This window comes from Lepidochelys kempii, chromosome 11 (assembly GCF_965140285.1).
Source record: "Lepidochelys kempii isolate rLepKem1 chromosome 11, rLepKem1.hap1, whole genome shotgun sequence".
In the NCBI taxonomy this organism is placed as follows: Eukaryota; Metazoa; Chordata; order Testudines; family Cheloniidae; genus Lepidochelys; species Lepidochelys kempii.
The window spans coordinates 47,779,710-47,802,781 of NC_136390.1; the positions used below are offsets into that span (position 1 = coordinate 47,779,710).

At 46.1% G+C, this 23,072-nt stretch overlaps 1 protein-coding gene across 2 annotated transcripts in view; it reads right to left on the reverse strand.

The window, feature by feature from the left end:
* The window catches only part of FRZB (frizzled related protein), a 34,714-nt gene extending 13,268 nt beyond the window's left edge, over positions 1-21,446 (reverse strand). Inside the window, exons 1-2 of one of the 2 annotated variants that reach the window (XM_073306091.2) lie at positions 20,462-21,446; positions 3,780-3,827 (exon numbers count right to left, since the gene is read on the reverse strand). In XM_073306091.2, the coding sequence (XP_073162192.1) occupies positions 3,780-3,827; positions 20,462-20,927 (514 nt within the window). In that variant the 5' untranslated portion in view covers positions 20,928-21,446. The remainder of the gene's footprint in view (positions 1-3,779; positions 3,828-20,461) is intronic. The other variant, XM_073306092.2, reaches the window with a different exon arrangement.
* Positions 21,447-23,072: the final 1,626 nt, after the last annotated feature.

Consider the following 23,072-nt stretch of genomic DNA (forward strand, 5'->3'; position numbering starts at 1 on the left):
AAAGAAAAGGAGGACTTGTGGCACCTCAGAGACTAACCAATTTATCTGAGCATAAGCTTTCGTGAGCTATAGCTCACTTCATCGGATGCATGCAGTGGAAAATACCGTAGGGAGATTTTATATACACAGAGAACATGAAACAATGGATGTTACCATACACACTGTAATGAGAAGGATCAGGTAAGGTGAGGAGCTATTACCAGCAGGAGAGAGGGGGGAAAAAGAACCCAAAACCTTTTGTAGTGATAATCAAGGTGGGCCATTTCCAGCAGTTGACAAGAACGTGTGAGGAACAGTAGGGGGGGAAATAAACATGGGGAAACAGTTTTACTTTGTGTAATGACACATCCATTCTCAGTCTTTATTCAAGCTTAAGTTAATGGTGTCCAGTTTGCAAATTAATTCCAATTCAGCAGTCTCTCGTTGGAGTCTGTTTTTGAAGTTTTTGTTGTTGAAGAATTGCCACTTTTAGGTCTGTAATCAAGTGACCAGAGAGATTGAAGTCTTCTCTGACTGGTTTCTGAATGTTATAATTCTTGACGTCTGATTTGTGTCCATTTATTCTTTTACGTAGAGACTGTCCGGTTTGGCCAATGTAGATAATTATCCCCCTGGCCCAGCCATCTTGTTGTGCAGGAATATGGGTCATGACCCTGCCCACACACTACCTAGCCATTCTACTCTGGAGCTGCTAGAGGTACTGACAGTGCCGCTGCCTACCTTCCTTCTAACACCTAGAGCACTGGGAACCAAATGGCAGCTAGACCCCTAACTCCACTGGGAATGCAATGAAACATTCAATTTTTGAGAAAGAAGTCAGTGGGAGTTAGGGGCCTATGTGCCATGTGCGCCTTTGAAAATGTTCCTCTACAAATATATAGGGGCTCTTAAAAATATATAAAATATGTTGCTCCCATAAAACCTGGTTGTGATACTGATCAATATAAGTACTCAAAGCTGGCAAATGTTTCACTGAAATAATAATAATATCTGGAGAAACTTCTAAGCAACTTTAAAAGCATCTTATGAAATAGACAAGAATGTAGTTTCTCGCCAAGGAAGGAAAAAAATTATTTATATGCAGAGTTGGAGGCAAGACTTTGCCAATTGACTTTGCCAGGGATAAGAGCTGCTTTGAGTAGATTTAACACACTGACATTACTTACAGGCAACAATACACACAACTATTTGCAATATCCTTTAGAAATCATACAGCATGTCCAGCCCTGAATTTTTTAACACACTTCATTGTAATACTACTTACAAAGGGTCTATTTACAATGGAGAAAGGACAAAGGCTGTTTTACTGAACATATAAACAAAACATATATTAAAAAATAATGCTCCTTTCTGGTGGGATTAAATTGTGTTTGTCAATTGAAAAAAATGTGCTATATTGAGACTCAAAATGTGATTCTACACTAAAAAAGTGTCTGTAAAAATATTCAGCTTATTCTTCAGAGCTGCTCCCTGGGTGTTTTCACAATCATATCTGCTTTCTTTAGTAATATATATTTTTACTGCTTTTCACTATTACTCTAACAGAGCCAACACAGCTAAAATAATTTAAGCTGGACTCTTGTTGTGATGTGGCAAGAAAAAATAAACTGTTTAAATTCCAAGCAGTTAAGTCTGGGTGACCACAATGAAGACAATGGGATTGGCACTGAAGCAATTTTTGGCCAGCAAAATATTTCATTACTGATGGTGCAACATGACAAGGAAAGTAGACAGCTTGACCTTCAGATCCCACAAGTTTGCAAGACTCATTATTTTAAAACAATCTTTTTACTTATAAACTGATAAGCTGGTATGAAAATCAGTGAAAGACAACAAACATGCATCCTATTATGTTCTTTTAACAGTAATCGTTAAGCGCAGAACTTCATTTAGACTATGCAAAGATCATTTTTGCTTGGTTTAGAGTTAAGTGAAAAATTTTTTACATTTGGGCACCTACAGTTATTCACTTAAATCCAGATTTAGGTGCTTAAAGCAGCCTGATTATCACTGAGAATTGTGGTTATATAGCACCTCTTACAAAAATGCAGTTAGTAACTTAAATGTGGATTTAGATGCCTAACTTTAGGTACCCAAGTCTGAACCTTTTGACCCATGTGATTTGACCAGCAGCCAATAACAAGTTATTGGCACAAATGGTAATAGAATCCAGGAGCTCTGATTGCCATTTCCCAGCTCTAATTCTCAGGCAATACTTAGATATCATATCTATCCATATGGGGCAATTCAATTTTCTTTTTTCTTTTATTACCTAAGAATAGCGGTCAACTGGAAGGGATCAGTTCTGACACACAAACAAGACAATGAGAGGCTCAGCGGAGTGAAAATTCATGGATTCATAGTGTGAAATCCTGATCTTATTGAAATCAATGGGAGGTTTTCTCTTGACTTCAGTGGGGTCAATATTTCACCAAGAGGTTTTAAGGCCAGAAGGGACCGTTACGATCAGCTCATTTGACCTCCAGAGTGATGTCAGAAATGGTGGTTGCTGGTAGATTTAATTAAACTTAATAGAAGAAAATTACACAGGAATATTATTTGCAGCAATTTGTAATGTATTTTGCTGTAAAGTAAAACAAAACAAATTTTCCTTTCCTTTCTTAACAAAGCCCAAACAGGCTACTTAAGATTAACTCCATTTGACTGAAATGAATAAATCACTTAATAATATAAGATACATTAAAACAACAAGAACAACTTATTTTTAGATCTTTGCTACAACTCTAGAAATTTCTGAAGCAAAGGAAAAAATTAAAGGCTACACTATTTTTACAGCTTCATTTCCTGTTTTCCTTACAACTAACATAGACTCATGGATTCTAATGTCAGAAGGGACCATCATGATCATCTAGTCTGACCTCCATGTACCCATGACTAATGCAAACAACAGTTTACTCAGGTACATGCTTTATATACTCTACAAAAAAATTCTATCATTTTGCTTTACAGTTTAAAGGTCTGAAAAGAGAGACTGCTGCCATTTCAAGAGAGTGCTATATACACGGGCCTGATTCACCACTGTTTCACTCCAGTAAATTAACAGAGGTCCGCCAACATAAAAATGGACACAGTAGTAAATGGACCCTACATTATACAAAGAAGTATCAGAGTAACTTGTAAGGAATCTGATTCATGAGGGATTTGCATGCTGAACAATGCACACTAACATATGTGGCACTGTTGATTTTTCTTTCCAATGCTAAAATGTAAAGAGAAGTGTTGTCCATTGCGTTAGCATGCTGTAATGTAATATGTGATTCACCTGTTACTTTGAATTACTGGGCTGAACAAACGTTCTTCTGCACACTGAATTTCCAGCTTGTGTGAAAAAATAATTAGAAGGAAGATGACTTCCAGAGCAGCAAACCAAATCATATTTCTATAGTATGGAATAACAAAATGAAAGTGGAAAGCACAATAGGGGATGAATCCTAACAGACAAGAGCTCCCCTGAAATCAGTAAAGTCCTTTTGACTTGAAGGAAGTTTTGCCTGGATAAAAACAGCAGAATCAGGCCCTAGAAAAGTACTAAAAGTGAAATTCACACCTGTGCAGAGAGGCTTACCCACCACCTAAATCCAACTTTCAACCTCCCTGAATGTCTTATTGAACATGTAACTCTCATAGCAAATACACAGTGTACAAAAAATTGAAACAGCGGAGTCTATACATCATTAAGTACTGGTCTTATTTAAATGTTAAAAGAATCTGAAAGAAGATAACTTATTAAACAGTTATATATATAAAAATGTACTCACCATTGCCGGAGCCTCTACAGTTGCCATTATTAGAATCCATAGGGAAATCTGGTATGGATTCGTAAAATATGTTAGTATTTTTAATATTGGATTATTTCAATACAGCCAATTTTTTAATTAAAAAATTAAAATTGCTTAATTTTTCTCTAATATTTAGTGTATTAAAATGTAAGATCCTCTTAATGAAAAAGAGGTTACAATGTTTTAGAGTCCTCTCCTGTTCCTACTGAAGTCAGTCTGAATTCTGTCTTTTAGCAAGCACCTAATGTTACATGCTGAAGCAGACTCTAGATTATTTATAGTTCACAACGGAAACTGTTGCATTTCCATTGGTGATGTGCAAGGAGTAGCAGGATCTATACAAGAATGGAAATATGTGTCAATTCAGACATGAGATTGGGGCAACTGTGAAATGTACATATCCTGCTTTTCTACTCAGTTAGATGCTAGAGGGAAATTCAGCTTTGATTTCCTCAGTAACAAAAAACAAACCAACCACAATCATGTCACTGAAGGGAAAGCCAAAATAAGCGTTTCAGTTTTTCCCCCTTAAAAATTTTCTGATTATTTTGTGAGAGAGATCAGGAATAGGGGGAGGAGGGAGGGCATAATGCCCAATTTCCAAAGAACTGCATTTGGGGACATTCTAAATTGGGAATATGTGCTAAATTCATATTCTTATTTTCAAATCTATTATTTTTAAATAACACCAAAGTTTACCTGATTTATATGCATGTCTTGTTAATAAAAAATATATTAGCTGTTGCATATTATTCTCTAGAAAGAAGAAAAACTGAAGGAATGAATATATACATAGCAACATAGACAGTCACCCAACCTTGCAATGGGATTAATGTGGTTTTGCTTGCACGCAGCCCCATGGAAGTTGCTGAGGCTCAGTATGAGGCAAGGGTCCCATTACATGAATTCAACTGCAATGTCAGGGCCATAAGTTGTATTTACAAATGACATATGTGAGTGTGTATGTGCGTGCTAAATATGGATTGAGGAGCCTAACTTTAGGCACCCATTTTTAAAAACATCTGGGCTGGATATATCTCTTATTTCCTTCACGCATATTTATACCTTGTACAGCAGGCAACATACTTTACATAGGTGGCTGAAAGATATGTAGGGTGAATGTAGATTTTGACATATATCTAGTTTATTTCACTAAAATAGTAAATAACCTCTGGCAAACCTGAGACTTCAGCATTAAACATCTGTATCAATGTAGTAAGCATAAGGGTACAGGAAATGTCTTCGCATTCCAGGGCAGTTGTCTATTTAGCCCAGAATCCTCTCCTTGACAATAGCCAAAAACAGTTTGCCACATACAGAAGTACTGAACCCCCATAATGCATTTAACTGTACCACATTGCAGTATGGAAGAAATTTCTTCCTGACGTTAGCTTATTCTTCAACTACAATTTATGCTGAGAAGCATAATACTTGTCATTTTTATCCTAACCAGTAAAATTTCAGCTACTATTCTTATTCATGTGTTATCAGAGACTTTTCTTGAATCTTGATAAGCTGTTCACGTCAAATAGCATCGAGAGGTTGTGAACTCTACAGATCAATTATACATGGCTTTTTAAAAAGTGTTTCCTGTTATCCAATTTAAATGTTTCCTTTTAATTTTATCAAGTATTTTCTTAACCTTTTATTATAGGACAGGATAAAAGATATAATCCATATGGCCTTCTTCAAGCCTGTTATTTTCTTACATATTTCCTCTTATTTCTCACCTTTCCAAACTCCAATACATAGTCTGGGACCTAGCTGTGTTTCCTTATTCAGTACTCTGAATCGTGGCCTCTCTTTGGACCTGTGGCAGTTGTTTCTGACTCTCCTATTGTTACTACCAGTCTGATACTACCCCCTCAGCAATTCCCATTACTAGAAGTCTTGTGACCTCTTAAAGAAATCTACAAAACGCCCATAAACTGGATCTTCCTTACACTTTCACAGCACTTACCCCTGTAACCTCTGTTCGCTTTCCCTGTCCTGCAGACTTGTCTGTTTCATAATGGGTAACAAGGGAATAGAAACAGAATCAAAAACAGGGACAGAGGGAAGGAAAAAGAGAATCTGGCCAGCAAAGAAGGTAAAAAAGAAACATCATGGGCAGTATTTTTCATATCTTCGTTCCCAAGTAGGGGGTGTGGAAGGAAAAATACGAAGCACTAAAATACTCTCTCCAAAGTAAAGAAATGTAGATTTCCTTGAACCAATCAAAGCCCCAGATCCAACGTTGCCTGAACATTCGGGGTGCTTGCACTGCACATTGAGATCTGGATCTGAATTTTAGCTTGAGCCCACCTCCACATTAAAAACATTTTTTATTCTTTAGTATAGTGATCATCAGAAAGGCTTATATGCAGCGACACCCCCGCATTACACACACTTCCACTTCCTTCCTTTTTAAATGGAAGTGGAAGAACCCCTCTTAAAATTTAAATCCCACACAAAAAACAGATTCCAGAGAATTTTATTACTAATGATTTACACAACACAGTAAATTCATATGACGCTTTACAACACTAGTTTAGATCCTGCCCTGTGCATCCCCCTGCAGCTGAGCAAAGTGACATTGACATCAGTGGTGTTATAAGCAGGAATACATTTCATAATAGGAACATTTTTCAATAGCTTTAGAACAGTGGACCAGATGCACAGCTGGGGTATATCAGTTTAGATCCACTGTAGTCCGTAGAGATACACCAGTCTACACAAGCTGAGGATCCGGCTCGGTTATCTTTGGGGTTGAGAAATGGTTATGCATGTTGTGCATAGCAACCCTAACACAACCCCACAAATACACGGAAATGAAAAACTAAGCCACCTAACACCTTCACCAACAGTACACCTTAGTATGACCCCACCTATCATACATACACTGCCATCTTAACTCAGCTCCATTTTCAACCTTTGGCATGCTCTCGTTTACCAATTTATTTTCCTACTCCCCTGGCGCTAGTAGTTATGGATGTTTGATGCAGTAGTTTGTTGTGCTGGCAGAGGTTAATTTGCGAAAGGGTTATGTGTAGAAGGGCAATTATAGGGGGTGATGTAAAACTCTGGCGACCCTAATGGGCAGAGTTAAAGTTGTAGTGTATGGTGTGTGGTAGTTGTGGCAATAGTAAGATGTGTGTCTATGGGAGGAGAAGAAGAGGATATATATTATTAGGTGGCTTAGCTTTTCATTTCCTTGTTTTGATGAGTTTGTGAGAGGCATGTCCTGTGTGTAGCAACCCTAACTGCTTCACAAGGAAGATTTTTGTGTATTCATCTCTTAATTTATTTAATACTTATTTAGGGGTAGGCATTGGATAAGTGGGGGGGCACGACATGTGGGGCTTAAAGGACAGTGGGAGAGCATTTGATCCCTTCTCTGTTGTCGAATACATTCTGACACAACAGTCTAGCTTCTCATAAAGAAGGCTTTATGTGCTCCTGGTCCTCATCCAATAGGTTTGCATGCAGCTCTCCCACCTCTCCCTCAACCAGTCACACTTGGAGATGCCCCGCTCTTCCCCATACCCCATCAGTCCAGCTTCTCTGAACCCAGCATTCCCCGTCAATCAATCTTTAGCGCACCTAGTCCCAATAATCAGGTTTCTGTGTATCCTGACCCAATCTATTTATTTTGCACCTAGCCTCCATCCATCAAGTTTACGTGCACCGTGCACAAACTTTTATTCATAATGCAAATAATGGCTAAACACATTTGTTAAAAAGAACGAAAACAAATAAAAACACTCTCTCTGTGTCCCCCGGATCTACCTCTCTACCAAGTTTTGTCCAGACAACTGTGTACAGAACTTTCTGATAACGATAAACAGCAGGCCTGCCAAGGGAAAAATTCCGCACAAGCTCAAATTCAAAGGCTTTCTATTACAAATTTGTTAAGAAACACCAAACAAAAACTGCATCAAAAATTCAAAAGGCCTAAAAATTAACCTTGTGTGAAATTTCACACCAATCAGCTAACAACTTTTAGAGAAAAACAGGAATTTATGCCCCATTTTAAGACCATTTTAAAACACAAGCCAGTAGGCACCTCCATAAGACAATATATCAATAAACAGAACCATGTCTTGAAACAACATTTGATAGTAAATGAAGACTATATGAGTTCCAAAGGAAAAGCGTACTTTCATTTATGTTCAAGACTATGCAAAGGACAAATCACAAATCTCCTCTGAATAAATGCAGACCCTTATCACTGCCAGAAACCGACAACTCTATGCTTTTAAAAAACAATGGCCTTGTTATAAGGATCCCTGACCTTTCCTATAGCCCATTTTACCAAATCCATTTTCAGTGGAAAACTGTAAAAATAATTGAAAAAGAGTATAACAAAAGACAACAATTCAAGGGCCAGAGTGGGAGGAAAGGTTTGAAAAGGAGAGACAGACCGAGGTGATTTGGTAGAAAACTTTGTTGTGAATAAACAACCTGTTATGGCTAGAGGAAATCCAAGCATAATGTGATCCTGATTATTATTGCAATTAAAATGACATTGCACAGCATTACAGAAGCCATTTCAGGAACTCTGCTGGAAACAGCAAAGTCAAACTGAGGGGTTGTTGTCTGGGGACTTTCTTCAGTTCTTTTGATGAGATGGGAACAGTATTGCTGACTAAGAAATCCCTCAACGTGAATTAATTTAGTTTTAATTATCTACTTCAGATATTTATTTGTTCTTTAATGTATCTTCTTTAACTGCAAAATATTTGCATTGTAGAAGTATTTGAGAATAGGGCATTATGTCATCTCTGAACTAAAAATGACAGAACAACTTTCAAGGTAAGAGGAGATCTGTCCTTTGATTCACATAGTGAATCCTGACTCCAGTATTCTGGTGAGATCTTCCATTGAGTCAACAGCAGCTCTGTGCATTAAGATCCACCAGCAGAATTTTGCATTTCATATGAAAATTAAAAAATTCTAGCTTTATTCACTTAAAATGATCACAGCCTTAGGTGGCATTTAACTCCACAAATCTTGACTTTGCACATAGATTATCAATACATATACCACAAAAGCCATTTTTTCCTACAGTTCATGCTATAGATATATTAGAGAGAGGCAGCGTACGGTCACCAGCAGCAACACTGTTAGTAAGGTTTAGAATTCTCTCTTCTTTAGTTCATAACTTTCTCAAAATGTCTCTTGTAAGGTTAGAAATATACATTTTCAGCTTATAAGTGTTTATTTTTTCTGAAACTAAGAAAATGGTGTACTTGCATTTTTTATGTAGAGGACTGAAAAATGACAACTTAAAAATGACAAATCTGACATGTACACAGTCTTCCCTGAGGAATGTGTGGTTCGTTACATGCAAAATACTGCCCTAACTTATACACTTGTACAATTTCACTGAAGTCCATGGAGGTCTGCAAAGTATGTTCTGAGCTGAATTTGACCTTAAGTCTGGAAACAACTGGATTGGAAATAACAGAGCTAATAGCATTTGCAAATAGTTATAATGAGCATGAACAGTTAATGCTTTTACCTATGTTTTAAGTACTGCTAGTACCGGGGTGATGGAACAATTTTCGTAGTGGGGGTGCTGCTGATGGATGGATTTGGTGTTTGTTATTACTACTTCAAGCAAGGGGGATGTGACAGCACCACTGATACTAGATGTACATCTTTGTGTGTGTTTACACACCTAGAGGGACATAAGGAGGCAGAGAAGGAAGACTTAACTTAAGCTAGTGTTTCTCCACCTAGCCAATGATCCCCAAAATATGTTTCACTCTGACCACAGAATCCCTTAAAAAAAAAAAAGGAGGGGGGTGCGATACAGCAAAGTGTCTCAGACTTCCAATTAGGTGCCCCTCAGTAAAGTGTTCCTAGCATTTGTTTTACTTGCTTTACATTCTGTGGTGGTGTTTCCTTCCCTCCCCCCTCCCCCCATCTCACCAAGAGCACCACACACCTTCAAGCCATGTTTTTATTTCCTTGTAATATTGTATGTTCATTCTACAATGCTCCTCTTCCGGGCTAAATGGACAAAGTATAATCAGCCTGGGGAAGCCCTTCCTCTCCTCTCCAAATGCAGAAATTCACATGTACCTTGACACTGCTCAAGAGTCCACGGATGTGATAGGCAATACATGGACCACCAGATAGTTTCAGCTTCCATATGGAAACGAAGTAGAGTATCTCTGGAGAATATGTTATGGATGCTACAAGCATGCACCAAAATAATTTAAGGACCTGGACCCTTCATGATGGATGCAAGTAAAGCCAAAAATTAAATATATTGTTTCTCTGAAATATTCAAAAACAGCATAGCAATCAACCTACTCTAATCACATATAATCAAGGCAACTGTTTTGACTGAAGCATAATTCAAGACTCGGCAAAGAAAATATCCAGATCTATGAAGTTACACTTCCATATTCTGAAGGTGCAATATGACACAGAAGTTTTCTTTTTTAACAGCTATGTTCCTGCCATTTGACATAAACTTCTCCAATTTTATATGTTAGACATTTCCAGAGATAAATGTTCAGGTAGCCTAAACCATCTCTCTTATTTTGCAAGTGCCCCTTTCTATCTGCTCTTGTTTTATTGTTACTATTTGTTCAGGAAAACATCCCTCTTCAGGACTTCAGCACTGTCATAAATAGGGATAGACATAAGCACATGCTTAGGTGTTTTCCTTAGTGAAGTCTTTAGCACTGACAACATATTTGATACTGCACTGTATAGAAAAACAAAAACAATTCCTGCCCTCAAGCCCTTGGAATCTAAAAGCATGACATACAGGTGGCAGGTCATACTGAGTGATCCAGTGAATGGGAGGATCTGGTCGTTTGTTTGTTAGTTTTTAAATTGTAAACTCACTTCTTGCAGGCTTTGCAGAATAAGTGAGTTTTAAGAGGGACCTAAATGAAGAGAGGGTGACTTCTTGGTAAACTCAGGTGAGAAGAGCATTCAACTAGCAAGAAGTCAACATGGAACAACACAGAGACAACAATGGGTGGAGGAATCAAATGGGGTAACAAGACTGGCATGAAGGGCAGAGCCACTTATGCACACAATAGCAATTTAGCATATACAAAATGGTGTACCCCCACATCTGTAGGTAGAATCGCTTACATGTGCAAAAGCTGGTGACAAAAATCAAAGGCTAGAGACATAAATTTGGACCTTAGCACTCTCTGCTCTGACAATTGGAATGTAAACATGTTGTAAATATCGTTTTCTTCTCCTTCAAGGATTGTCTTAATTAGGTTGATCCTGAAGACTAATCAAAGATATACAATTTCACACTGGCCTCCAGAGTCAGCTATAACCATTGGTGTGTTTAAAGTTACAGTATCTTCTAAATACAGACCTGGAGATTCTCTCTTTTACAACAGTATAAAGGAACAGCACAAATCTAAGGGCCAAATCTTGGCTCATCTGCTTAGTGAGCACAGAGCTTATCCAGAGACCCTCTGCTCTGTGGTTGACCAACTAGATCCTTCTGTATGGAGATTGGACTCCACTGACTCATAAGAACAGCCCTACTGGGTCAGACAAAGGTCCATCTAGCCCAGTATCCTGTTTTCTGACAGTGGCCAATGCCAGGTGCTTCAGATGGAATGAATAGAACACGTAATCATCAAGTGATCCATCCCCTATGTCCTAATCCTAGCTTCTGGCAAACAAAGGCTAGGGACACCATCCCTGCCCAACTCATATGAGGTTTTCAGGGAGTAATGTCAGAGGAGGTAGTGCTGCCCCCCAATATCCCCATTTAAGGGTGAGATCTCCGCAGATGGGTGACTGCTGAGGAAACAGTTAGGGGGCTCAGTGATCCCCTTTCAGCCTCCTAACTCCATTTCTACAGGGGTGCTCTGCTCTGACTGGTCTCTCGAACCCTTGATTCCTCTCTCTCCCTTCAGAAAAGGAGACAATAGTTGTTAATGGCAGAGGACGGGAGGGGCACAGAGTAACTGAGATGCCCTTTCACAGCAGTCATTAGGCTGAGTGAATGGTACAGCAGTGGCCATATCATCCCTTCCACAAGTAGGAGGCTCTGGAGTAACAGTAGTGAAAAGACACAGACAGCTCCTTCCAGGGAAGTGGCCTTTAAATCTGCCTTACATCATAGCCTAGATATGAAAGGCAGAAGCCCTAAGCAGGGTCACGGTAGGGATCACAATAGCTTCTCCCATTGCAGCAACTGAGGATGGGCTTTTGGCTAGGGTGTTGCCCCGCCCCCACCCAAGACGGACTCATCATCTTTTGTACCAGTCACCGTCCAGTAGATTTAGTAGTTGAGAGTTCGGTACTATTTCAAGCTCTGGTAACACAGGCTTATGGGAACTCAAATGGACAAAAGGAGTTGGACTCTGCCTTATGGGAGAACCCTGTACTGAGCAGGGAGCTAGAAAAGATGATTTAATGGGGCTCTTTCAGTCTTTAATTTTAACAACTGTACAGTTCTCCTTAAAATGGCTGCTAGCAATGTGTTTACAGGAATGAAAAAATAGGTGGGAAAGACAGACCTGCCAGACCAGTGTTAAAGAAAAGCCTCTCTGTTCTTCACAGAGTGGAGAAATGATCAAATAACAGTTCACACATGGAAATATTTGGGCTCTAATAGGGTGACAAGCTTAGAAAGGTCCCCAGTGATATACTACATAAATAATACTGGCACAAGCCAAAGCTCCTGTGCCCATTAATGTTGTGGTCAATTAGAGCTGATTTATCTAACTTGTTAATTAGGGCCACTCCCCTGACCTTTTAGGGCCCATACACTCACTGTTTTACATACTTGACAACTGACATCATGTGCAACATAAACTCTGTGAGGAAGAATGTGCATTTTTCAGAATTTGCTTCAAGATGCTGCACTTCATCAATTGTAGTTCAAATTATGCAAAAGTGCAGGTCTGGGAGAATGGAGCCCAAAGTTAACACTCTTCTGGTGAGAATGTTGAATGCTAATTAGTGTGCACAATTTCCCTATATGTAAACTGCTTTGTATTATGCACTTTTTCATCCCTTTGTCCTGTTATAATTATAAAACTGATGCATGAACATCCGTCTCATGAAAGCGAACAAAAAGAAATCTTTTCTGAAGTTAAACCGAAAACCAGTCCAGTCCTTTTACCCAGCCAGAGTCAGAATGAAGATCTCACCCTCGCAGTCTAACAACTTGATCTGACTGCCAATCCACATGCACAAAAATGAGTAAAGAAACAAAATTTTATTTTAATTAAAAATACTATTTGCTATATTGTGGATTAACTGGAAGAAACTCTGCAAACTGAGATTTTCTACAATGCGATAGAATATAAAGTTATTTCACACTGTGAATCTGTATACTGTAAATTGTTCACTTGGGAGGAGGTATGGTAGGGGTGGGCAAACTACTGCTCACAGGCCGGATCCGGCCCCTCAGGGCTTTGGATCCGGCCTGTGGGATTGCCACCCATGTGGCGCCGCGGGCCCTGTGCCACTCCCAGAAGCAGCCAGCACCACATCCCTGAGGCCGCTGGTGGGGGGCAAGGGGGACAGAGGGTTCCATGCACTGCCCTCACCTCCAGGCACCACCCACCGCAGCTCCCATTGGCGGGAATGGGGAACTGTTGCCAATGGGAGCTTTGGGGAGGTACCCACAGAAAAGGGCAGCGCATGGAGCCCTCTGCCCCCATCCCCAGGGAGCACACAGACGTGGTGCTGGCCACTTCAGCACAGCGAGGAGCCAGGGCAGGCAGGCAGGGAGCCTGCCCTGGCCCCGGTGCACGCTGCTGTCACCCCGAAGCCGCTCCAGGTAAGTGGTGCCAGGCGGGAGCCCGAACCCCTCCTGCACCCCACCCCCCAACCCCATGCCATACCCCTCTTGCACCCCAACCCCCTGCCGCACCTCACACTCCTCCTGCCACCCAACTGCCTGCCCTGAGCCCCCTCCCTCCCTCCGCACCCCTCCTGAACTCCTGCCCTAAGCCCCCTCATACACCCCGCACCCCTCCTCTGCCCCAACCCCTTGCCCTGAGCCCCTTCCTGCACACCACACCACCTCCCACAGCACACACTCCCTCCCTCCGCACCCCAACTCCCTGCCCTGGCCCTGCATGCAATTTCCCCCACCCAGATGCGGCCCTCGGGCCTAAAAGTTTGCCCACCCCTGAGGTATGGTCTGGTGAGCAGAGAAAAGGAATTGGACTCAGGGCTCCGGGGCTCTATTCCTGACTCTGCCACTGACAACGAGCTTGATTATATCATTTAACCATCCCATCCTTAATTTGCCCTTTTACACAATGGATTGAATAATACTTACCTTAACCAGTCAAAGTTTAGAAAGAAATCTGTGATCCCTGGACAAAAGGTATGATAGAAGTGCAAAGACCTATTACTTTGTGGGTAATATTTTCATTTTGAATGATGAAAACCTTTTCAATAATAAATGTGAATTTACATTTCATTGACTGTGCATTTCACCAACAATATTAGGTGCAGAAAGTGCATTCTTAAGAGGAAAAAACTTAGGAGAAATGCCTTGTATACGAATCATTAACTATTCTGTTATTTGTTTTAGTGATGTTTTCTACTAGGGTACAATCCTCTAATAGGATGATACCAGTTTTCTTCTGACCTTTTCCTAGATAAGGAATATTTCATTATATTTTAAAGGGGAGGATTTATTCCCCCTCCCCAGAAGAATGTCTTCAGTCCAGGGGATAGTATGCTAGTTTAATTTTTAAATCCCAGAAATAAGAATGTCATCAGGTTTCCAGTCAGTGAAGTATTCATGGATTTCACACTGGAATCATTCAAAGAGGTTATTGTGCTGCTGTGGTCCTCAGCAATAGGTAACTCAGGGGCAATTTTAGAGAAACTTCCTCCCTTCAGTTTTGAATGCCACTGCTTTCAAATATCTGTTGACTTGCCAAGCCTCACTCAGTTTGGATCCATTTTTAAGGCAGTTTTGAAAGTATCTCAGTGCTGTTCAGGAAAGAGTCTGTAAATGTGTTTCAAAATGAGACATTCACAAACTAGTCCTAATTTTGGAATTCAAAACCAACCTCACTGAAATCCTCCCAGCAGGTCTGCAGCCCAAAGAAGCAGCAACAGATCTATAGACAGACACGCGGCATTAGAGGTGGGGTACAATTACAGAGGAAGGAAAGGTTAGAGACAAATGAGGGGAAGGGTTAGTTATGGAAGTATAAGGAACAGAGTTAGCTTGAGTTATGGGTTGTAGAAGGAGATCTGAGAGTTAGAAAGGGTGGAAATGGTAGTTTGAAAGGTAGGAGTGGAGTTAGATTGGTATGGAAATAAAAAAATATACAGATAGGGGAAAGAGGTGATGGATGGGAAAGGTTAAATGAGCACATGAAGAGAAGAGTGTAATGGAATAGAGTATAAGATGTGATTGGAAGTGGAGAAAGCATTGGAAGAGGAATGATGGGGTTTATTTATATGGAGTGGAATGAAAGGTAAGGGTCAACAGAATGATGGCAACAGTAATTAGTTACATACAGCACCTGTCAACCAAAGCACTTTGCCATGGGTCAGAATCAGAGGTGACATCAACGGTGATATAAATGAATCAACAAATTGGTGTAAGCTGGTGTAACTTAAACATCAAAGGGGCTGAAAGATGGGGCTGCCACAGAATGTACAACTAACAGTAGAGTGTAAGTAGGTGTAAGATAAAGCACAGGTGCAAACCTGCTCTGTCTTATAACTTCCTTTTCTCACTACACCATCCTCTTCTGCCAACTTTGGCATGTAAGTCAAACCACTTAGCAATAGTTAACTTACACCATGGTATCACCTATGGTATCTCCCAGTGTGACCAGAGATATGTATTTCTCTCTGATGAGATAAACTCTGAGATATTGATCATTTTGTAAACATCTAGGGTTCTAGAGCCAGAGCCTTGACCAAATTCCAGTCGTAGCCAAATCCCCAAATTACATATTGCCTAATTTAGCTTATCTCAGCTCTTTCAATTGGAAATAAATGGGTTTATTTCTCCATTGCTTGTCCTAGTACATTGTGTTGCTGTGCCCTGTTAAACAGGTTCTATGTTCCATCCCAGAGGTAGCTGCTCAGGGATGGGTAAAGTTATACCTTTTGGGATTAAAAAAGCCAGCCCCCAGCCTGACAGCTTTGCAGTGTTCTGGCAGCACAAAGCAGTTGGAAAGCCATCTTAACCAGTTATGTGGGGATTCTCCTATGGTAAGAGGAACAGCTAGATGGCACGGAGACACCCATCAACACCACCTTTACAGCTCCAAGCATAGGGAGCACGGCCAATGAAAGGGAATGTGGCCAGAGAGCTGATGTGCTCTAGAATTCTCTAATGATCTCCAGAAAGACCTCTTGGAGGCCACTGCAGCCAGATACAACTTAGAGCAGCTCTGAGGCTACTCTAATTTGAACTGGGGCCCAAACTGACCCTCATCTAACCCCAGGACCAGGAGACGTACACGTTACCATGTAGCCATCTTTACCACACTCATCCTTCAGCTACACTGCCTGCAACCCGAATACAACTGAGGATCTGACCCAGTATCTATGCATGCCATAAAACTAGTAATATTTGTTATAAGTTTATCTTAAAATATATATGCAACAATTACTTTCTGCCGCTCTTCCCCCAGCTGCCATTTCGCATGTCTTTGTGCTACTGCTGGCATGGGAACAGGTAGGGGCAATTGCTTCTCCTAACTCAAGCCTCACTCCTCCTCTGGCCACCACAGTCTCTCTCAGTTGTCACCGCCATGAAAATAGGAGTACCACCCCCTTGCTCCCATCAGCACAAGCTAGCTTGCAGCATGAAGTTCAACAAGCACAAATGTGCAGCTGCTCGTCTATGCAAAATAAAGCGAGTGCAGCCAATTCTGGAAGGAAGCATGGTTTTAGTGGGTCTGAGTGACATCGTAAAGGGGAGTGGAGGGCATGGCGAATTGTATACACAGTACTGGGTACATTAATGGTGTGACTACTGCCCTACTATAGTACAATTATGTTTACAAAATACTAAAACTGAGCTAAAAAGAATGTGAAATGGTTTCCATTTCACAAGCTTTGAAAGAGACCCATTTTCATTTTTTCAACAAAATGGACTTTACAAAAAATGTAAGCTACTTTTTGAATAGAGAATGTTTCTGAATCTGTTGTTGAAAGTTTTCATATGCCAAAGACCCATTTTTTGAATAAATTAGAAATGTTGATTACCCAGTAATGGTGTTGATAAAAATTTTGACTGAAAAATGTTGATTAAAAAAATATTATAAGAAGTTAAAAATTTCAAAGAAAGAAAGAATTTCTTATGGAATGTTTCAGTTTTGGAAAAAGGCCATTTTCAACAACAACAAATTTCACTCAAAAATCTCAATCAGCTGCACACAAATGCTAAATAAGAGTAAAAAGTTACAGGTCACAAAAACTTATTCACACCAAAGAGCATAAAGATATTATCAGAACGGTGTAAGATTGGTTTGGGGCTGAGGGTTAGGTGAGCGCTACGTTTCGCCTATGGTAGGAGGCAACAGGAGTGAGGGCAAGAACTGGGTTTGGAAATGGGAGACAGGATCAGAGGGACAAGTTTACAATTGGAGGAAGGGGTGGCAGGGGAGGGTTATGTTCAACCACACGTGGATGCAGTGTCCACCCTGTTTGGAATGACATTACTGCAGGGCACTTTTGTCCATTGTCTCTGCACCTTTATATGCAAGCATCAACTACTCACTCTCAGATGTCACCAGTATCCATGGAGTGAGATGGGAAGGCAAGGAGAGGAGAGTGGGCACTAGATAGGGGAAGGAGGGATAGAGAGGTTCTGGAAGAGAGAGAGCAAGATGCTACAAAGGGAAGAAGAGAAAGGGATGAGAGAGAGATTCAGGCGTAGGAAGAAGGTCAGAGGGAGAAGAAGAGGGATGGCAGATGGAGCTGGCTGGGGGCCCATGTAGCTGTGGTTGACTGAGATCCGAGGTGATCTCCCTACGGGTCAGCAAAGCATGAGGGCTGGGAGTTGGAGCCAGAGGGGGATCACAAGTGGGGTAGGCTGGAGTTGACTGGGATCAGAAAGGATGAGAAATGGGGACTGGATTCACAGCGTGCTGGGCACACGGGTGCTGGCAGAGAGGAGCGTGGGCTGGGCTCAGAGGGGTGTGGGCTGAAAGGGGAGCATAGAGAGGAGTGCAGGCTGGGCTCCCAGGGGCACAGGCAGGGAGGGGTGCAGGCTGGGCTCCTGGGAGCGATGGCAGGGAGGGGAGCGGGCTGGGCTCCCGGGGGTGATGGCAGAGGGGGAGCAGGGAGGGGAGTGGGCTGGACTCCTGGGGTGATGGCAGAGAGGGAGCCAGGAGGGGTGGGGTGAGGGCTCCCGGGGGCAATGGCAGGAAGAGGAGCGGGCTGGGCTCCTGGGGCGATGGCAGAGGGGGACAGGGAGAGGAGTGGGCTGGGCTCCCGGGTGCGATGGCAGGAAGGGGTGCGGGCTGGGCTCCTGGGGCGATGGCAGGAAGAGGAGCGGGCTGGGCTCCTGGGGCGATGGCAGGAAGAGGAGCGGGCTGGGCTCCTGGGGCGATGGCAGAGGGGGACAGGGAGAGGAGTGGGCTGGGCTCCCGGGTGCGATGGCAGGGAGGGGAGCAGGCTGGGCTCCTGGTGGCGATGGCATGGAGGGGAGCAGGGAGGGGTGCGGGTCGGGCTCCTGGGGGCGATGGCAGGGAGGGGAGCAGGCTGAGTTCTCAGGGGCAATGGCAGGGAGGGGACCGGGCTGGGCTCCTTGGGGCGATGGTAGGGACAGGGGCAAGGAGGGGGGCGGGCTGGGCTCCCAGGGGCGATGGCAGGGAGAGGGGCAAGGAGGGGGGCGGGCTGGGCTCCCAGGGGCGATGGCAGGGAGAGGGGCAAGGAAGGGAGCAGGTTGGACTCCCGGGGGCGATGGCAGACAGGGAGCAGGGCAGGGAGCGGGTTGGGCTCCCGGGGCCAATGGCAGGGAGGGAAGCAGGCTGGGCTCCCGGAGGCGATGGCAGGGAGGGGTCAGGGCTGGGCTCCCTGGGGCAATGGCAGGGAGAGGGGCAAGGGGGGAGCGATGGCAGGGACGGGAGCGGGCTGGGCTCCCGGGGGCGACGGCAGGGAGGGGAGCAGGCTGAGTTCACGGGGGCGATGGCAGGGAGAGGGGAAGGAGGGGAGCGGGTTGGGCTCCCGGGGTCAATAGCAGACAGAGAGCAGGGCAGGGAGTGGGTTGGGCTCCCGGGGCTGATGGCAGGGAGGGGACAGGGTTGGGCTCCCGGGGGCGATGGCAGGGAGGGGACAGGGTTGGGCTCCCGGGGGCGATGGCAGGGAGAGCGTGGGCTGGGCTCAGAGGGGTGTGGGCTGAAAGGGGAGCATAGAGAGGAGTGCAGGCTGGGCTCCCAGGGGCACAGGCAGGGAGGGGTGCAGGCTGTGCTCCTGGGAGCGATGGCAGGGAGGGGAGCGGGCTGGGCTCCCGGGGGCAATGGCAGGGAGAGGGGCAAGGAGGGGACCGATGGTAGGGAGGGGAGCGGGCTGGACTCCCGGGGGCGATGGCAGGGAGGGGAGCGGGCTGGGCTCCCGGGGGCAATGGCAGGGAGAGGGGCAAGGAGGGGACCGATGGCAGGGAGGGGAGCGGGCTGAGTTCACGGGGGCGATGCCAGGGAGGGGACTGGGCTGGGCTCCTTGGGGCGATGGCAGGGAGAGGGGCAAGGAGGGGAGCGGGTTGGGCTCCCGGGGTCAATAGCAGACAGAGAGCAGGGCAGGGAGTGGGTTGGGCTCCCGGGGCTGATGGCAGGGAGGGGACAGGGTTGGGCTCCCGGGGCGATGGCAGGGAGAGGAGCGGGCTGGGCTCCCGGGGGCGATGGCAGGGAGAGGGGCAAGGAAGGGACCGATGGCAGGGAGGGGAGCGGGCTGGACTCCCGGGGGCGATGGCAGGGAGGGGACAGGGCTGGGCTCCCGGGGGCGATGGCAGGGAGGGGAGCGGGCTGGGCTCCGGGGGCAATGGCAGGGAGAGGGGCAAGGGGGGGACCGATGGCAGGGAGGGGAGCGGGCTGGGCTCCCGGGGGCGACGGCAGGGAGAAGGGCAAGGAAGGGACCGACGGCAGGGAGGGGACAGGGCTGGGCTCCCGGGGGCGATGGCAGGGAGAGGAGCGGGCTGGGCTCCCGGGGGCAATGGCAGGGAGAGGGGCAAGGGGGGGACCGATGGCAGGGAGGGGAGCGGGCTGGGCTCCCGGGGGCGACGGCAGGGAGAAGGGCAAGGAAGGGACCGACGGCAGGGAGGGGACAGGGCTGGGCTCCCGGGGGCGATGGCAGGGAGGGGACAGGGTTGGGCTCCCGGGGGCGATGGCAGGGAGAGGAGCGGGCTGGGCTCCCGGGGGCGATGGCAGGGAGAGGGGCAAGGAAGGGACCGATGGCAGGGAGGGGAGCGGGCTGGACTCCCGGGGGCGATGGCAGGGAGGGGACAGGGCTTGGCTCCCGGGGGCGATGGCAGGGAGGGGAGCGGGCTGGGCTCCCGGGGGCAATGGCAGGGAGAGGGGCAAGGGGGGGACCGATGGCAGGGAGGGGAGCGGGCTGGGCTCCCGGGGGCGACGGCAGGGAGAAGGGCAAGGAAGGGACCGACGGCAGGGAGGGGACAGGGCTGGGCTCCCGGGGGCGATGGCAGGGAGGGGAGCGGGCTGGGCTCCCGGGGGTGCGGCACTTACCGGCTCCCTCGGCGGTCACGATGGCCTCTGGGGAGATGCAGACGCCGCGGTCGTAGAGGGGCAGCTCCTCGCAGGCCAGGCTCTCGGGCCAGGTGTGGCGGTACTTGATGAGGACGGGCTCGCAGCCGGCCCGGGCCCGCTCGCACACCGACTTGCAGGGCTTGATGGGCTCGTGCTGGAAGTCGATGGTGCAGATGGGCGCGTACATGGCGCAGAGGAAGAAGAGCAGGTCGGGGCTGCAGTGGGTGCCCAGCAGCCCCTCGAACTGCTCGATGGCCAGGATGGCGTTGGCCTGGGTGCTGTGGTGCAGGTGGTTGGGCATCTTGGTCATGTTCCAGGGCAGGGACTTGCACAGCGGGATGCGGACCGGCTCGCAGGCGGCGCCCTGGGCCCCGGGCACCCTGCTCAGGAAGAGCCCGGCCAGGGCCAGGGCCAGGAGGAGCGCGGCGGAGCCGCAGCCCAGCATGGTCCCGCCGGGCTCTGGGCTCGGGACCTCACACACACGCGCTCCCCGGACCTGGCGGAGCCGCCTCTTCTCTCCCTGCCCCTCGCCACAGCGGCTCCGGCTGCCACCTGCCCCGGGCAGCGGGGCCCGCCCCCTGCGGCGCTAGGGGTCGCGGCGGGATCGGAGCAAGGCGCAGCCGGAAGGGGGGAGATCGGGGGGCGCTGCAGCGGGGGGCGCCCCGCTCCTGCTGGCGCCGAGCACGAGGACGGGCCCGCGGGCGCCCCGGCAAAGTTTGGCCAGCGCGGAGAAGCGCTTGGGACTCGCCGGGCCCCGCTCCGCAGGCTGAGGGACGGGCCGGCTTTGCAATGAGGGCTCTGTTTGCAGCCCAGCTCCTTTTCCCCTTCCCACCTCCTGGCCAGAGAGCCCCAGCTCCTCCTCCCAGCCCTCCTTAACCCTGGGCGGCGGCGGGGAGGAGGGGGGACGAGATGACCTGCGGCTGCATTAACTTCCATCAGTATAAGACACCGCTTGTCCCGTACCCCACCCCCCGCCTATCCCTCGGGAAAGCTGCGAGCTCTCAGTTTGCGCGGGCGCTGCAGCAAGGCAGAGCGGGGGAAGCCAAATCAAGCTAGGCCTTGTCAAGCGACTGGAAAGTGCCGGGCAGCAGAAGCGCCCAGCCAACCCTGACAGAACCTCTTAGACCAGATCTGGCAGAGCTCAGAGACCCACCAACTCTTAAGCCAGAAGGGAGCAGCATGATCGTCTGACCGGCACATCGCAGGCCACAGACCTCACACACCCAGACCCCTAGTCTCTGGCTGAGTTACTGAAGACCACAGATCATGGGTTAAAGATTGCAAGCTCCAGGTCTACACTTTAGAAACACATCCCTCCTCCCCACCCAAGCATGGAGGTAAAGAAAAGGAGTCTCTTTCAGACACTCCACAGGACACAAGGAGGCGGGTTTTTCCTTCCCGAGTCTCTCTGTTCTGGTGTAAACAATCACCTCTGGGGCTTTCTTTTCAAACATAAGGGGTAGAGTTTCTGATCTGCCTTGCTGCACGGGATCCGATGCCTTTGAATCGCAGCCCTTGCCAAGAGGGCTGCATTCATTCTGACACTGCCCACCCCCTCCACAGCCAGAGTCCTGCGGGAAACTTTCCCCACAGTGGCAGAAAGTGGTTTTTTCTCTCCTTCAGTCCAGATGCATTTAATCTAGAGGAGAAAATAGAAAGCAGATCCATCCCCCAGCAGCTTGCTCCCTCCAGCTAAAGTAACCTCCTGTTCAGAGCACAGTCTAAAATGAAGTGACCTACAGAGGCATCTTCCCCTCTGCATCGGGGGGAGAGAGAGGACTCCCTCAGAGGGGCAACAAAGCCCCAAACAAAACAGGAAATCACCTTTGCTCTGCACCATTAAAATGTGCCTTTGTTTCAACGCAGCCATTTCTCACAGCTGATCATTTTTAGCCAAACCTATCCCCTTGGCTTCCACCCCCTCCCCCAGCACACACAGTGGGCTATCTGTTTCTGGCCCTGGATTTGACTTGAAGGCAAGAGGTTTAAAAATGTAACATTCACTTGCTGTTTATATGGCTTCGTTATTGCTGAAATAATTCTGGACAATGGTGCCATAAACATTTTTCCCCCAAGGAAAAGATTGTTAATTGGAGAACAAAGAATAACAGACGCTAAACTTGGATTAATTTAGTTGAAACACAGGGTGGTTTATTTTGGTGTAACTGTTTTGTATCTTTAACAACAAATAAATTAGGCATGAGAAATATTAGCACTAAATTATTTGGAAAAAAGAAAATAGAGCCATGCTGAGATAAATACCCCTCTTCTGAATAGTAAATTTGGAGATAGCTATATTCAAGCTAGAATGCCTTTGGGACTCTTATTAGCAGTACTGTTTTGAGATGGAAGATGACAACCTTCACACAGCCTACACTGTTAAGTGGGAAACCATGACTATCATCATCAAACCAGCAACTCTTGACCTCCTGGTCAAAAGAGCAACAAAAAAAGCCTGCCTTTTCAAGGCCAATGTACTAGGCAGATCAAACCTGGGTTAAAGATCTGCCAGTTGAATGTTGAAGACTCATGGTCCAAGAGTGACTGCCTTCAGTATTTTCTCCAGATAATCAACATCAAAGTCCTCACC